The sequence below is a fragment of the Pundamilia nyererei genome, unplaced genomic scaffold (genome assembly GCF_000239375.1).
Source record: "Pundamilia nyererei isolate P.nyererei 1_Seehausen unplaced genomic scaffold, PunNye1.0 scaffold00278, whole genome shotgun sequence".
NCBI lineage: Eukaryota > Metazoa > Chordata > Actinopteri > Cichliformes > Cichlidae > Pundamilia > Pundamilia nyererei.
In genome coordinates this window covers 263,414-280,205 of record NW_005187679.1, presented here as the reverse complement: position 1 = coordinate 280,205, position 16,792 = coordinate 263,414, and the positions used below count along the sequence as shown (strand labels likewise).

At 39.1% G+C, this 16,792-nt stretch overlaps 1 protein-coding gene across 1 annotated transcript in view; it reads right to left on the bottom strand.

Moving 5' to 3' along the window:
* LOC102198023 (receptor-type tyrosine-protein phosphatase zeta-like) overlaps window positions 1-16,539 on the bottom strand; it is a 20,619-nt gene extending 4,080 nt beyond the window's left edge. Inside the window, exons 1-15 of the mRNA XM_005750557.1 lie at window positions 15,050-16,539; window positions 14,302-14,322; window positions 13,196-13,292; window positions 10,130-10,212; window positions 8,048-8,182; window positions 7,664-7,789; window positions 7,090-7,265; window positions 6,866-7,001; window positions 4,411-4,557; window positions 4,152-4,245; window positions 3,986-4,059; window positions 3,759-3,875; window positions 3,233-3,388; window positions 2,937-3,079; window positions 608-743 (exon numbers count right to left, since the gene is read on the bottom strand). Coding sequence (XP_005750614.1) covers window positions 608-743; window positions 2,937-3,079; window positions 3,233-3,388; window positions 3,759-3,875; window positions 3,986-4,059; window positions 4,152-4,245; window positions 4,411-4,557; window positions 6,866-7,001; window positions 7,090-7,265; window positions 7,664-7,789; window positions 8,048-8,182; window positions 10,130-10,212; window positions 13,196-13,292; window positions 14,302-14,322; window positions 15,050-15,286 — 1,878 coding nt within the window. The 5' untranslated portion in view covers window positions 15,287-16,539. The remainder of the gene's footprint in view (window positions 1-607; window positions 744-2,936; window positions 3,080-3,232; window positions 3,389-3,758; window positions 3,876-3,985; window positions 4,060-4,151; window positions 4,246-4,410; window positions 4,558-6,865; window positions 7,002-7,089; window positions 7,266-7,663; window positions 7,790-8,047; window positions 8,183-10,129; window positions 10,213-13,195; window positions 13,293-14,301; window positions 14,323-15,049) is intronic.
* Window positions 16,540-16,792: the final 253 nt, after the last annotated feature.

Here is a 16,792-nt window from a genome sequence, read left to right as displayed (position 1 = left end):
AATTTATTTTGGGCTACCAAAAACTGAAGAGTCCCTGCCCGAAGGGCTACCAGGGATTTTGAAATTTTGCGAGCCCTGAAGCGCTTGGGATCTTTTATGCATTATTGTAGGATCTTTACAATATAAAACTTGAAGGGATTGTTGCCACCTCAAGGTGGCAATAACATTAACATGAATTGACAATTAATGAATGAATTGACATGTTGGTACCCCTTTTGCCACCAAAACAGCATGAACTCCACTAGACCCTTGAAGGTATCTCCATGGATCAGACTTTTTTTGTCCAGTACAAAATAAGTGCTGGAAAAAACCAATTGCTTATGCTTGATTAGATTGAGAATTTGGAGGTGAAGTCAACACCTCAAACTCATTGTCGTGCTTCTTGCCATTTCACTGTTGTCTTCCTACTGAAAAAGGCCACAGCCATTAAGGCATATTATACCCTTAAACAAACAGAAAAACCCAACATTTAAAGAGCCTATTACAATAAAAACAGCTGCCTTGTTGTTTTGATGCTAATTATATATTTTTTAAATATTCGAATTTAATGAGGTACACTTTACAGCATTACATTACAATAAAATTATTGTGAGACAGACAAACTTACGATGTTGTTGAAGGTTCCAGGTCTCATGAGATTCATCAGCCTGGCTACTTGGAAGACATCCACTGACGCTTCGGCATCCAACTGGCGAGTCAGAGACGAAAGAGCACAGAACAGTCCTGCTGTAAACCCACCCACACTAAAAAACAAAAAACAAAATAAATAAAATTACATGGGCATGTGGCTCCAACTTGTGTTTTCTTTTTTCCTGATTTTGCTACTACTTGGCATAGCTACATTATGTCCGGTTGGTTAGCCATTACCACTTTGTCTGTTTGTATCTGGAAGTCCCACAAGAGCTTAGCCTGGTCATTCTCAGCCACCTTGGGGAGCGTCTCCCATTTTGACCTTGGGAGTTCTAGGCCATACTCAGTACATGTTCTTGTGGACTAGGCCGCCACTTGGTTATGGCGTTCCATGTATGCCCTGCCTGCTAGCATTTTACACCCTGCAGTTATGCTGGATTGTCTCAGGGGCATCTTTGCACCTCGGGTCTTGCCTGGTGTGTTAGACCCCAGCCTGTATGGATCTTGTGCTTAGAGCTTGTTCCTTTGTTGCCATGATTACTGCCTCTGTGATGTCTTTCAGTCTAGCTAACTACTGGTGGGATTTCTCAATATCCCTTCTTCTGTTTGTCGGTGGTACATGCGGGTCTGTCATCATGGGAGCTCTTGCTCTTCTTCTTTCTCTGGTTTCTGCTGCCTGAGGTATTCACTAAGCAACACTATGTGCCCATCTTCCTGATGTACTCATGGATCTTTGTTGTGTCATCCTGGATAGTAGTTCTGATACTCACTAGTTCTTGGCCACCTTCCTTCTGCTTAGCATACAGTCTCAGGGTGCTGGATTTGAGGTGAAACCCTCCATACATGGTAAGGAGCTTGATTGTCTTGATGTCAATGGCTTCTATCTTCTCCCTTGGGCCTGCCAGCTTATTGATGTCTGATAATAAGCTGGCAGGGCGTATGTGTTGATTGCACGAATCTTGTTCTTCCGATTCAGCTGACGCCTTAGGACTTGGGTTATTCTCTGCTGATATCCGCCAGCCTTTTTATTATTCTCCAGTCCGACATCCAACGTCTCTCTCTATATATCTATATCTATCTTATCTATATACATACACAAACACATAACAAACAGTGTAACCATTTACAGTGAGGAGCATACGTATTTGAACACCCTGCGATTTTCGAAGTTCTCCCACTTAGAAATCATTGTGGGGTCTAAAATTCACATTGTAGGTGCATTGCCACTGTGAGAGACAGCATTTAAAAAACAATTCAGGAAATGACATTGTATGATTTTTAAAGAATTTATTTGTATTGCACTGCTGCACATAAAAATTTGAACACCTGGCAATCAGCAAGAATTCTGGCTCTCAAAGACCTGTTACTATGCCTTTATTAATCTAAATTATTAGCACCTGTCTGAGCTCTTTAAAGACACCTGTCCACTGGCCTAGCCAGTCTCCAGACCTAAATCCAATAAAAAATCTTTGGAGGGAGCTGAAACTCCATGTTGCTGAGCAACAGCCCCAAAACCTGACAGATCTAGAGGAGATCTGTGTGGAGGAGTGGGCCGTAATTCCTGTTGCACTGTGTGCAAACCTGGTCAAGAACTACAGGAAACGTTTGACCTCTGTAATCGCAAACAAAGGCTTTTGTGTGGTTGACCACTAGAGGGCTCCACTCACACCCAGTGTAGAGGAAGTGTGTTCCTGTGTTTTGTGGCGCGATATGCGCAGTTGATGTTGGAGACGAATAAAGAAGGAGTGAGAACTGAGAGCTGTGTCGTTGATGCTTACCTCCACATTTGTATCAAATATTAACACTACTTTTCTCAGGTGTCCAAATACATTCTTTAAAAATCATACAGTGTCATTTCCTAATTGTTTTTTTTTAAGTGGGAATGCACCTACAATGTGAATTTCAGATCCCTCCATGATTTCTAAGTGGGAGAACTTTGAAAATTGCAGGGTGTTCAAATACTTATGTTCCTCACTGTATTTTGGCTGCTAACAAACATGAATAAAAACAGGTAAACTGAAAAATAAACAACAAAAAAACTCAAAACATAAAAGGAACTAAACTCAAGGAATAAAACTTGATCCTAAACCAATAATACAAAGAATCACAAAACAGAATAAACTCAAAATGCTGAACCAGCACCCTGACAGAGAGGTCAGACAAGAGGTTCAGAGGTTGGACAAGAAGGCCTGAGTAGGTAGGTACACAGACAGACAGATGCATAGATATGGATCGTGAATAATATAAAGATTACAAAACAAGTATCAGACCAGACGACAGTATTGTAAGTAGTCCAAGGGTCTTACTTATCGTGGACCACAGTAGGGCTGTCCTCTGTGAGGATCTCTTCCTTCATCAGTTTGAGAAGTTCAAAGGTGGAAGTGAGGGGACTGTCTGGGTTTGGCCAGTTGGGAGCACGATAGTGTCTCACCTCAAGAACGTAGTCATCCTATTAAGATAAGAAAAGACAGCAAACATCAGTCACAGTCAGTCATGAGAGTGAGTTTTCATGTCCACATGACAACTATTGTTATGGGCGTGGGTTTTAAATTAAAGCTGGGATACATTTTTTAGAGGGAATTCAAACTGCCATGTTACTAACCTTTGTAGCTTTCAGTATGTAGTCCTGAACTACCAGCAGGTCCTCGTTGGACAGACAAACATGAGTCTCACTCTTTTGAGTGACAGTGAACATCTCATAGCTGATCAGCTGCCCTTTATCAGGCCAGGAAACAAATGGCTCTGCTTCTTCCTCCATCTACCAACACAGGAAATCATTACATTGCATTTGTGACAATTCACAGATATCTCCAACTTGCAACTACATTTTTTCCAACCTGGCTGCTTGTAATTACAGTATGTACCATGATACTGTAGAGAGAGCATGACTTTCTCCAAAAGGTCATGGTGCACCCTGAACAGATCGCTAGTCTGGGCTAACACGTCAAGAAAACCTCAATACATTTTCCACAAAACATTAAAATATTAAATCAGAAAAGATATTTTGAGGTATAAAATAAATATTAAAATAACATTTGAATTAAAGGAACAAACAGGTACAAAGAGCCCCAGGAGGATGTAGTCACAAGATTCTTTCAGGGATGTCTTTAAAAAGAACGGTTCCTCACCCCAGGCAGTGACAAAATGACTTGGGCGTTGTGGTCCCATATCATTGTCCAGAAGTCCTTTATGGTGACAGGCAAGGGTTTCTGGGTAATGATGAACTCCTTGGTGTGCCTGTAACCCTGGAGGAACATGTCAGCCACACTTACTGACCTCATTACTTGAAACGGTGGCTGTTACTGATGAATTATATACACATACACACAGAGTCATATATATATATATGACTTACTGCGATATATGATGCATTAATGTAGTCTGATGTTTCCCCTGCTGTTGTCGGCAAATGCACTCGTGACCTCTCAACTGCAATATGAGATAGAACATGTTTGTGCAGACAGATGTTTTTGTGTATGTGCAGTATTTTCAGCTACAGCTGACGAGTGTGTCAGACTCACTGGGTATCACCGAGCAGTTCCTGTTCTTGTTGTGGTTGCAGTCCTGCAGAGCTGTGGAATAGTCACAGTGCTTCAGATTGGTGTAACAAACCATCTGTGGAAAACATCAAAAACCCGTAAACAACTGTAAACAACTAAAAAAAAACATCTTTCAATAAAAGATGTCTGATAATAAGTATGATAATAGTTTCATACTAACTAATATGAAGACTGCCTGAGACTGTCTGTCTCAATGAAACATATTGAGAGTAAGGCTTACCTTGAACTGTTTGTCCATCCCTGTTCCTCCATCAGGCCCTGGGGTCATCAGCTTGTCCACGTACGTATGCAGTTGAGCCACTGCCACCTCTGTCTCACCAGACAAGATGGCTTCCACCAGGGCATTGTGGATAAAAACATACTGTTCCTGCAGAAAGAAAAAAACAGGACGTTTAAATTTGTCATTGAAACTTTTTTAACAACCTCATAACAGGAGACTGAGCCAGGTAGGAAGTTTAAAATGTTAAACATTGAACTCTATTCATTTGAACATTAAAAAAATCTTACTGTCTAATAAAGGAGATGTGGAGTTTGACAGTCTGATGCAGATGAATGTCAAATTAGTCCGATTAATTAAGAAGGTCTTTTTGGTGAGTGGTCTTTGTTCTAGTAGCCACAATTCCAGTAATGTAAAGACACTCAGACATACAATCATTTCATACATTTTCTGAATCACCAAATTAATACCCAGACATTCCTGTCACGATGTAACACATAGTTTGTGCCTCATTTAGTGTTTTTTATATGTGCAGTTTAACGAGCTGCACATATAAAACATCATCTCACCAATAAATCTATAATACACTTAAAATGTGCTTTAAATAAATGAATCAGTGAAAATGTGACACTTGCAGCATATTTTAAAATTAAACTCTAAAATAAACTTCTCCCAACAGCTTTAATTTTTATTCCTCCAGTTGCAGACTCTGTTTGAGAGGACAAATTTGACCTCTTGTCAGCAAGTACAGACTCGCTGTCCTGTTAGGATCAGATAAAATTGTTGTAAAATGTTTGCTGATTGTTTGTTGTTTTGGCATTATTCCCTGTTGAAGCAAACAAACTGCTGATGGCATCTTTTGTTGTTCTATGTTGCTGAACTTTTCTTGGGAGTGGGGGGCAGCACCTTATGTTATATCTAGGTTATCTCTAGGCTTTGGATTTTGTCCTGTTTGAGGCCAAAAAGCATCACAGACTTATTTTCAGTGTGGCTTCAGCATGTGCACATGCTAATCTTATAGCAGGGGCTTAGAACAGCGAGGCAAAGTTGTCGCAGGAGCAGCATAATTTATTTCCCTATTTTTCTGTTTATTTGTCCTAAATTTATACCTGATACAGTTCTAGCCATGAAATAGAAACTGACAAACCATCATAACCCTAGTGGGCCTTAGAAATGGGAGATGGAATTAAACAAGATGGCTGTCAGAAAATAACAAGTCACAAAAATTCAAAGTTGATTATTTCTGGGACTTCGGGATCAGGATGAACTTTTGTGAAAAAAAGGTTGTTAATGCATTCTAGTTCTGCCTGCCAGTGAAAAATATAGATAGAAACTAAAACTGTATTCGTGAGAAGAATATTCTGTTCAGTGCTATATTTAGCAAGATCTCTAGCAATCATTTCAATTTATTTTATTAATTCTACACAGAATCAAAATATGGTTGAAAGAAAGGTCTACAGTTGTGGTCAGGGGTTTATATACACTCATTATGGGAATGAATGTAGAGGGTGTATACAACAGTGATCAAAATGACTGTAACCCCTCTATATCATACTGCTACACTACATTACTAAAAGTAATCATTCACTCATCCAGACCATTGAATTCAGGTGGCCACCAGGATATCAAATCAGACACCTCTGTTAGACTGCTTCTACAAAAATTTGTGAAAGAATGGGCCAGTCTGAGGCACTGAAGTGAATTTCAGTATGCTACCGTGACAGGATTCCACCTGTGCAACAAGTCCAGTTGGGAAATGTCATCACTACTACGGTTCACAAAGTGGAGGAGACTGGGCATGACAGCAACTCAGCCTTGAAGTAGTAGACCGCTAAAGCCACAGAGCAGGGTCAGCGGATGCTGAAGTGGATAGTGTGTAACGTCTTCAGCAGTTAATGGCTACAGACCTTTAAACCACATGTGCCTTCAGATTAGCTCAAGGACAGTGCATAAAGAGCTTCATGGGGTGGGTTTCCATCGCCGAGCAGCTGCATCTAAGCGGCGTAATGCAGTGAAAAGTGATGAATCATGGTTCTATCATGGTTCTCCGTCTGACAGCCCGATGGATGAGTCTGTCAAGTGTAATGTTTGGTGGATATGGGGTTACTTTTAAGGAGTTGGGCTCAACCCCTTAGTTCCAGTGAAAGGCACCGCTAATGCTTCAGCATACCAAGGCATGGGTTTGCTTGAAGAAAAATCTAAGTATTGCCAGTGAGGTTCTCGTTTTTTATTTTTTTAAACTTCTGGGCTGCATCAGTGTTTGGTTCCAATTTAATGTCAGTTGTTCCAGTCTGGGTGCACAGATCAATGACACTGAACTTGCCATGTAGAGACTCAGGATTTACCATCCACAAAGAAGTCGTATTATTATTAGCTAGTATTATTATTAATGGTAGTAAATGGATGGTGTGTTGACTGGCTATAGGTGTGGGTGTGTATGGACAGGAATGAGGGTGACCTCTGTCTGCACCAGGCATTTCCTCTGAGTTTGAATGTGTTTAAGGAAGCCCATGATGTTGACGGAGCCCTCATTTTGGATCTGCGTCAGCATGCTGTCCAGGACAATGTATGTGCCCGTGCGGTCAACACCAGCACTGCACGGCAAAGAGAATATTAGAGTTAAGAATATATATTCAGCTGCCAATGAAAATGAGATTTTTAACTCTTTCTGGCAGTTCCCACCTGCAGTGAACCATCAGTGGCCCCATGTCATCTGTCCTGGCTCTGGATGACTTGCGGATGAAGCAGAGGAACGGCAGAGCTAAGTCTGGAACGCCAGTGTCAGGCCACTGGGTGTAATGATACTGTGTCACAGTCCGCTCATTAGCCCCTTCCTTGGCCCGCCGCTTCTGAGAACTCTGCAGGTGGACAAGAACAAAGCAGTCAGTAACAGGAAGATACCAACAGTGACTCACTGACATCACTCGAGTTGTGAAATTCTAACTTGTGCCATCCATGGATGGATCTACTGCGGTACTGCCACCCTAAAATAATTTCTTGCCACTCCTACTTGGCCTAGTTACAATTAACATGAAAATCTAAATATATTGTATGTAGTGCAGTCTCTCTACTCTCTTCTCTTTCCCCTCACCCCAACTGGTTCCCATTAAGGGAACTTCTTTCTAATATTTTAGGGTCTTTATTTCTCTTGAAGTGATCATCTTTGCAAATTAGAGCTATAAAAAAGAAAATGAAGTGAAATTCTGTCATTACACAGGATACTTAAGGGTGACTGCTACAGGCTGACCTTTTTTACCTGGATTTTTCTGATGGTGAAGGTTCTCTGGGTGTAGTAGGCGAGGACTTTAGTGCTCTTCACAGTCACGAGAAAGCTGCCGTACTCCTCCTGCACCTCTAGTGGCCAGTACTGATCATATATTCTCTAAGACACAGTAAACACATGCATATAATGCTAAAAGAAATGTGATGGAAAAGATTCTTCTTTGGTTGATCGATATTTATAAAAGAGTACTGTAAAAGTGTAAAAAATATATTTTTTAAAGCTACAGAATCGTTTCTTTCTTTACTGACCAACATGAGTGAACACAAGTTCACTCTGTGTGTGTCATCAGATTATGTTCATATATATTTCAACTCAAAAATATAAATGTAATTTCAGAAACTATGACGAGACACTTACGCATCCTTTCTCCACCAGGTTGCTGATCAAGACGATGATGCAGATGTTCTGCTCCCATATCATCCTCCAGAAGTCCTCAATGCTCGACCTCACAGGCCCCTGAGCAGCAATGTACAACCGTGGCTTCTTAAAACCCTGAGAAACACAAAGTGCTGACATGATCTTTGGCAAATCAGAATGTCACAGGTGTATGTGCAAGATGTACTAAGTACAAGATGGGAAATTTGTTCTGCTGACTTTGTTGTGTTCATGTACTTTTACATTGCAATGTGAAAAACAATGAGATAATAAAAAGATTGTCCATTAGAGTTTTTGCTCTGAATGCTTAAACACCACATTGATAGTTATTTCAAGTATAGTTGCACCATTCCTTTATGAATCTGGATTTATTATTACTAATAAATACATTTAGGTGAAGGCCAACCAACCAAAACTTATTACAATATTAGAAATCAAAAATAGGCAAAAAAGAATTTACGATTTAAAACACTCGTGAATATTGTGTTTTACATCTGATTGCCTCAAGGCCTTATAACATCCTCCAGTTAACTGATTATCTGCAGAGGAACGGTTCATTTGAAGAATTTCAGTCAGGATTCAGAATCACAGAAGAGAAACCGCACGACCTCTTATGGCCTCTGACAGTGAGCTTACACACTGTCAGACTCCTGCTAGACTTCAGTGCAGCATTTGATAACACGTAGCACAATATTTTACTACAGACTTTTTAATTAAATTTTAAAGAAATTGCACTACAGTTGTTTAAGTTGTATCTATCCAGGTTGTTCATGCAAATGTTGAGTCTTCTTTTTGTCAAGGACCAATTCTATTGACATTATACATTTAAATAATAGGCAATATTATTAGAATAAATAACATACAATATGCAGATGATAGCCAACTTTATCTATCCATGAAGCCAGATGATTCACATCATGTAGTTAAACTCAGGCATGTCTTTTGAATTTCCTCCTTCTAAAATGGAGACGAATATGTAGATGACTTGCCTTGGCCTTCAGTAACACTTTCAGAAACCTTAGGAGTCATTTTTGATCAGGATATCTCAAAGCTCATATTAAATCAATATTTAGGATTTGTGCAATATCTCTAAAATTAGAAACACGTCCACAAGAGATGCTAGTTCAGGAATACCAGCATATTTTCATTTACTCCTGGTGTGTTCAGTCTAATACGAGTTCAACCTGTTTCACTAGAATTTGTAGCTTTTTTATGATAAAGTTTTTCTTGTTGTAGTTGATTTTTAAAAACAAAATGTGCTCAAAAATATTTTCTCCTCAAAGTCCACTTGGAGCTTCCTATTTGTTCTCCTGTTGAAAATGAAGCATTTAAATGCACTTCACAGTCAATCTAAATCCCACAACTCAAATTTACTAGATTTTTTTTACTACTGAGAAAGGGCCCAAGAAAGCTCCTGTATAGGTGCTCAAATTGGAGACTAAATTGACAAATCAAACAAAACATGTGTGTGTGTAGGTGTGTGTATATATGTGTGTGTGTGTGTTTTTAACAAAAATGTCAAGATGGCAGAATTCTGGAGATTTGTTTAGTTAAGGCCAGCCTACGAAAGACTGTCACGTGTTCTCAGGAGAGAGCGCTGTTCAATCACTCCATTTAATAGTTTGATAACCTTCAGTTGACTGACAGCATGAAGTTGTCGTCAATGCGCCAAAAGCAGACAAAAGTAGGAGCTGTAGAGATTCTCAATGTGCTTTTACCAACTCTAACCTGTATGCCGGCTCTCCAGAGAGGCCATGACTGCAGAGAGGTCTTTTTGTGTCGCTTCTGCTTTTCACAAAACAACAAGATGTTGGAAATAAGGTTTTATTGGTGCCGTTACTAGCATAATAGAGAGCTTCGCAGGTCCCCTCTCGTGAATAGGTTTAGAAATATGCAGCAGGGAGACTTGACTTGGTTTTGGAAGACTAGAGGGAAGTGTTGAGTGGCTCTGGGAATAAAAATACCCTCAGACTATTTGTTTGAGAGGCTGAATAAACAGAAAGAGCTTCAGAGTGAGGATGAAGGCCTCAGTTTGTATGTAGCTTATTAAAATGTTTTCCTTACATCCACGTAGCTTGCGTTAATGTAATCCATTGCTTTTCCTTTTTTGTTGGCCAATAGTGAGAGGTGTACCTGGGTATCATCATCTGACAGACAAAGACAGACACACACAGACAGTAAAGATAAAAAATTAGATGAATGCATTTTACATTAGATAAAGACATGTAAGCAAATTTGACATCTTCCATATAAATTGGATATTAAATATAATTTTGAAATTTAAAACACTTCAGGGCATGATGAGACATTCTCCTTCAGCATCGCCTGATAGAGTGTAGAATTTATGACTATCAATTACATTCTGGTCCTGAACTCTTCGGGGTGTAATCCTGGAGGAAAGTCCTGAAATGGGCCAGTTACTCTAGATCCTCTACTGTACTTTACTTTTGACAAAAATAAACATATAGTGCTGTTAAAAACTATTTCCTCCCTACCAAGTTTCTTTTTTTTTTTGCTCATCTGTCACACTTAAACGTAAACATATTTTAATACAGAACCTACCAAACAGCAAATGCAGTTTTTAAATCATGATTTTATTTATTAAGGGAAACATATACCCAAAACTACCTGGTCCAATGTGAAAAACTAATTGCTGCCTAAATCTGACTTGTTAGGGTTTTGAGCCATTCAGAGGTGGTATGTTTCAGACACTGTGCTGGGGTCCCAAAGCCTTTAACTCTTTCTGGAATAATTCATGTCACTGACTTTGTTTCTCAACTGTTTCTTTACATTATGGCATGATGTGTTGCTTTCTGGGATCTTTTAACCTTTTACTCTGTCTCTGTTCTACTTAAGCTATTTCTTTTTTTTCCCTTTTATTAAAGTTTGAAATTACATGTTATTTTAAATTTATTTAACAATTTTGGTCACTTGTGACTCCAAATAAAAAAAGACAGCAATCACAAAAATGCTCAAATCAAAGCTTAAAAGAGTGAGAAAAAGGTTCACAGAACAGAGTGATGTCATGGTGTGTGCCCATCTTTTATATACATGTTTTTATACTCTAAGTGCTGAGTGCATTTAATTTCTTTCTTCTTTTTACATGGATGGATTACTCATTTACATATACAAAACCAAAATTTGTAGCTTAATGCTTTATCTTAGTCCCGTGTGTTGATAAGGCTACAGAAGATTTTTATTAATTCATTGGTTGATTTTAGGCTTCTTAATCAACTAATTACTGTGGCTCTGAACTGAAAACCCAGTTGCTGTCTTGACTCTTCAGGAATGAACAAGCAGCCACAGCTGAAAGTGCAGCAAATGAAGAAGAATTAAATCTCCGGACCAGCATCTGGATATAAATGTGTAACAAATGCACCAGTATTCATTCTTTTTTTTTTTGGTGGATAAAGAAGTTATATTTTTTATTGTTCCAAATTAAATCTTGATGTTTTGGCTGCATAAAAAACTGCAATACTGCGTATGAAATACTTCGCCTACTAATACTTAAAAAGGAAAAAAACTGGAATGATAGAATAGAAATTGGACACTACAAACTTCCAGTTTGAGCCTGCACTCTAGCTTTCCTTTTTTTTTTTGACTTTTTCAATTTAATCGCTTTACACAAATCATGGTCACAAAACAAAATGAAAACGTTGCGATTATACATAAAAAAATAAAGCACAGTTAAAAAAAGAAAAAAAAAGAACCCCCTTCCCTCCCCACCCGAGGTTCATGTAAAGAGAAACAAAACAAACAGAAAATGTACGTCACACATCTGGAAAATACATTTTTATATAGTCAATAAATGGGTTCCAAGTGGCAGATAATTTTTGTTGTGGTGAGAGAACTCTGTGTCTAAGTTTTTCCAGTGGTAAAAAGAAAAGCACCTCCTTTAACCATTGTATATATGAAGGAGCCTTATCAGACTTCCAGTGGAATAGAATGAGTCTAAGGGCAAGCAATGTAGCAGATGCTATGGCATTTTCCTGAGATGTACTAATTTCGTATTGAGGCCAAAAATGCCAATGCGGAAATCAAGCACTAAATTTTGCGCACTGATGTGAGATAATACTTTGAATATATTTCCCCAGTATTTGTCCAGGTTAGGACAAGACCACATCATGTGACCCTCATTTGCTGGACTATGTCCACACCTGGGACAGGCAGGATTGGCTTCTGGGAAAAATTTTGAAAGCCTCTCTCTTGTATAATGAAGACGATGAAGAATTTTAAACTGAATTAAACCATGGCGAATGCAAAGGGAGGAGGTATGTATACGATTTTAGCAAGATCTCCACTCATCATCAGATAAATCCACCCCAATGTCTTTTACCCAATTATTTTTAGTTTTTTCCCAAGTAATAGGCCTTAAGCTCTATATCAGTTTGCATATGACAGAGACTCGCCTTTCGCCAAAACGATCTATTTCCAAAATAGTATCCACTTGATTTTTAGGAGGTAAGTAGGGGAATGAAGGAAACAATGTTTTTACTACTTAAGCTATTTCTTGATTCAACATGTCTGGTAGTAATCAGGCCTAGGCATGGCTATTGAAGTTAAACTCAGTTTTAAAAAAATACGTGTTGATCATAGTTAAGTCAAGATTTAACAAGAAGGGACAACTACTTTTTTCACATAGAGCCAGGTAGGTTAAGTAGATTCTTTCTCTAATAAATGAAACTATCAATTAAAAACTGCATTTTGTGACTACTAATCCTTATAGTTTTGTTCAGTGTGTCATAAACAGTAGCACTGTGGGACTAGTCTCAGTGATGGAAGAATCTATATGTGGTGCTCTGTTGAGTATTGTGGCCACACATACCTTACCATGTATTTATGTGTACCTGTTAATGAAAAGAACTTCGGCTAAAAAACAATATTTTTAAACCTCAACTCAACAGAAACATTAATTTGCATCTGATAAACACTAGCAGAGCACACAGACTCAGCAAAATCTTAACAATTAATATCCTAAAATACCTAACATAATCATAACTATGCTATGCCTTTTATCCATCTTATTTGTGATTAAGAGATGAAAATAAGTCCTTTAGTAAAAGTTAGAAATCTGAAACTGTTCTGAATCTTGAACATGAAGCACATCACACTGTCTGAACCTGTACTTACAGGTCGAATTGTTGCTGTGTCTGTTTTCAGTCTTGCTGTCTGGATGATTTGCGTTGTCAGTAGACATCACTATGTCCACAGTGCACATATGTGCCTCCTACAAACATGCACACACAGAGCAAAGCTTAGAGTCTTCAAAGATAACTTAAAGTCTCGGTAAATGTATCATAAGTGAGTACAGTTGCACACTGGCAGATTTCAATTTACATTCCACACAATGTAAAATAAACTTGTGATAGAAAGCGCCTTTCGACTCAAAACCACTTACCACACGCCTGTTGCAATAGCTGCGGATCAGACCATCAAGGATAAACATTGCATCAGATTCCCTCTTAAGATACACTTTACTGCCAAAAGTATTCATTCACCCATCCAAACATTAAATTCAGGTGTTGAATCACTTCCAAGGCAACAGGTGTACAAAATAAAGCATCTAGGCATACAGACTGCTTCTACAAAAATTTGTGAAAGAATGGGTCACGCTCAGGAGCTCAGTGAATTTCAGCGTGGTACTGTGATAGTCCTGACCTCAACTAGACAGAATACTTTTGGGATGAATTAGGGCAGAGTCTTCTCATCCAACATCAGTGTTTGACCTCACAAATGTGCTTCTGGAAGCATGGTCAAAAATGACTATAAACACACTGCTAAACCTTGTAGGAAGCCTTACCAAAAAGACCTGAAGCTTTTTTAGCTGCAAAAAGGTGGGCCAATATCATATTAAACTCTACAGATTAATAATGGGATGTCACTCATATGCGTGTGAGGGCAGATGAGTGGATACTTTTGCCAATATAGTGTATGTATTTTAAAACTTCATACAACTAGTTTTCCAAAACAGTTTATGGTTAAAAGAAAAGATTTTGAGATTTTAACAGATTTCCAACAGATTTTGGTTGGATTTCTTGAAACTAGAAATGACCTTTATGCACACATTTTACTCTTTGTAATAACCCTGCGGCTCACATAATGCAGTCATGCCTTCCTCTACTGCTGCCACAGAGTAAACGTGCTTTACTGATACTATGACAAGGAAACAGCGTGCAATACAAGACAGATACACATCTGGTGGTATGCAACAACATGAATAAATGCCAGGGGCTTACCTCGTAACTGGGCTTCAGTTTCTAAGGTTGAGGGCGAATCAGCAGCAGACAAGCAGGACATTTCCGTAACAAAAACCAAAGAAGTGCAAAAGGGCAAATTACAATTACAAATTACAGATCCACATAGCTTTATGTCACAGTACAACTCCTGCAAACATGAAGGAGAAATCACATCAAACTGTTTGTAAATATTTTCCCATCAGCATTTTGATTTGTTAGGGTTAACCCATATCACACTTTTGATGTTGCACAATAGGATGTGCCTCAAAGCAACTTCACGAACTGTCAGTATGACGGTTGCCCAAATGTTTTCTGTATTCATTTATTTATTCATTCCCAATGGACAAGTTGACAGATGAGGTTAGGCAAGATTCTGATGATGTTTATAGACGACATTGTGATCTGTAGTGAGTAGAGAGTAAAACTGGTCTGTGGGTCACTCTTGCTTGCATTGTTGTTGGTCAGTCAGTTAGCCACTGAGTACAGTGAAAAAGCCCTTTCCCCCTCTGTCCCCAGTAGTGTACATGGATGGACACATTTGAGAGGACCATAAAACCAGCTTAACACCACTCACACAACTACTGAAACATAAAACTTTTAAAATTCCATCAATCTTCTGCTTATCAAATCCAAACTGAGCTCAACAACAAGGTCCTGGGTTTGAATCCACCCTATGAAAGCGGTCTTTCTGTGCTATAACTATTGCACCACTGTAAAATTGTATTATTTAATTGAATCTTTGTCATACCTCAAACTCTCGTTTGAAGCTTTGAGTGTGGTGAAGTTCAGCAACATGCTTGACAAAGTCCTTCACTGGAAAAGCCCTGTGCTCACCTAGGAAACAAAACCCCCACAAAACAACAATGACAAAAGACAAAACAAAACAAAACAAAAAACTAACAAATGTTCCAAATAACAATTTTTTGTCCATTATGTAATACAAAAAAGAAAGTTTCTGGACTTCTTGGTTGTGATAATAACACATTTAACTAAATAAACAGGTATGCAGTGCATCCAGAAAGTATGCACTACAGCTTTTATACAAAACCTATTAAATTAATTTTAAACTCAAAATTCAACATAATTTCAAATTCTTGTAACTTTGTTTTCATCATTTACTTTTAATAATGTGAATGTGAACATAATAAATCCGGCTATGAATATAGCCTTTGGTCAATACCTTGTTGAAGCACCTTTGGCAGTAATTACTCCCTTAATTATTTATGAGTATGTCACTACAAGCTTGGCACACCTATTTTAGGCAGTGAATACTGGGTGCACTCTCAGCAATGGCACTAAAATTAGTTGTGTTTCAGGGCTTGATGGCCTACTGACCACCACAGTGAAGGTCACAGTACAGGTCCTTTTTTCCCCAGAAGGTTCTTCCTCATACACACATGCATTGACATTATGACTATGGAGGATGAATTCATGGAACAGAGCCCTGTGAATGTTGGAAAAGGCAACATGCATGTTGGAACCTTTAAATGAAAAATGGTGAAAACTGTTGGGTTAGATCCTGCACATTGTACATGTAATAAAATACAATGACATTTGGCTTTCAATTCGGAAGTTTAAAACAGAAGTTAAAGTTTCCCTCTTTGTGCAAACTTAAGATCACGGAGTAAACACCAAGTCTCAGGAAAAAATAGATGAGTATTTTTGAACTAAATCTAGAAAAAAACAACAACAAGGTTATTGATAATGTATTTAAATATTTGAATACAATGCATAACCCCTCCATGAATCTGTTGAGGGGTTTGTGTGTCCCAGGAATGCCAGGGGCTATGCTGTCGGAGGGCTTTTGTGCTCTGGTAGTGTCTCCCATGGCAAACTGGTCCTGGATGAAGGACCAGGCAAAGAGCGATTCAAAAGACACCTATTCACAGAAACCTAGGGAACAGTCCATCATCCCGGAGCCCCAGTATAGATATACTGGGCCCCGCCCTGGAACCAATCCTGGGGAGGGTGAACGAAGGCAAGTGCCTGGTGGTGTCTGGCCTTTGCCCATGGGGGCCGGCAGGGCACAGCCCGAAGAAGGGCCATAGGGGTCGCATGCAATGTGTGCTGGGTGGTGGCCAAGGGTGGAGACCTTGGTGGACTGATCCCTGGCTACCAAAACTAGCGAATGGGACATAGAATGTCACCTCTGTGGTGCACAAGAAACCTAACACAGTGTGTGAGTCCATCCATTAGCCGAACCTTGGATCCAGCAGGAACAATGCGGTTTTTGGCTTGGTCGTAGAACACTGGACCAGCTCTTTACCCTAGCAAGGATACCTGAGGGTGCATGGGAGTTTATTCAACCCGTCTACATGTGTTTTGTGGATTTGGAGAAGGCATTTGACCGTGTCCCTCTAAGTATTCTGTGGGTGGTGCTTTGGAAGTGTGGGGTGTGTGGCCTGTTGCTATGAGCTATTCGATCCTTCTGACTCGTTCCCAGTGGGAGTTGCCCTTTTTGATTCAGTTCTTAATTTTTATGGACAGAATT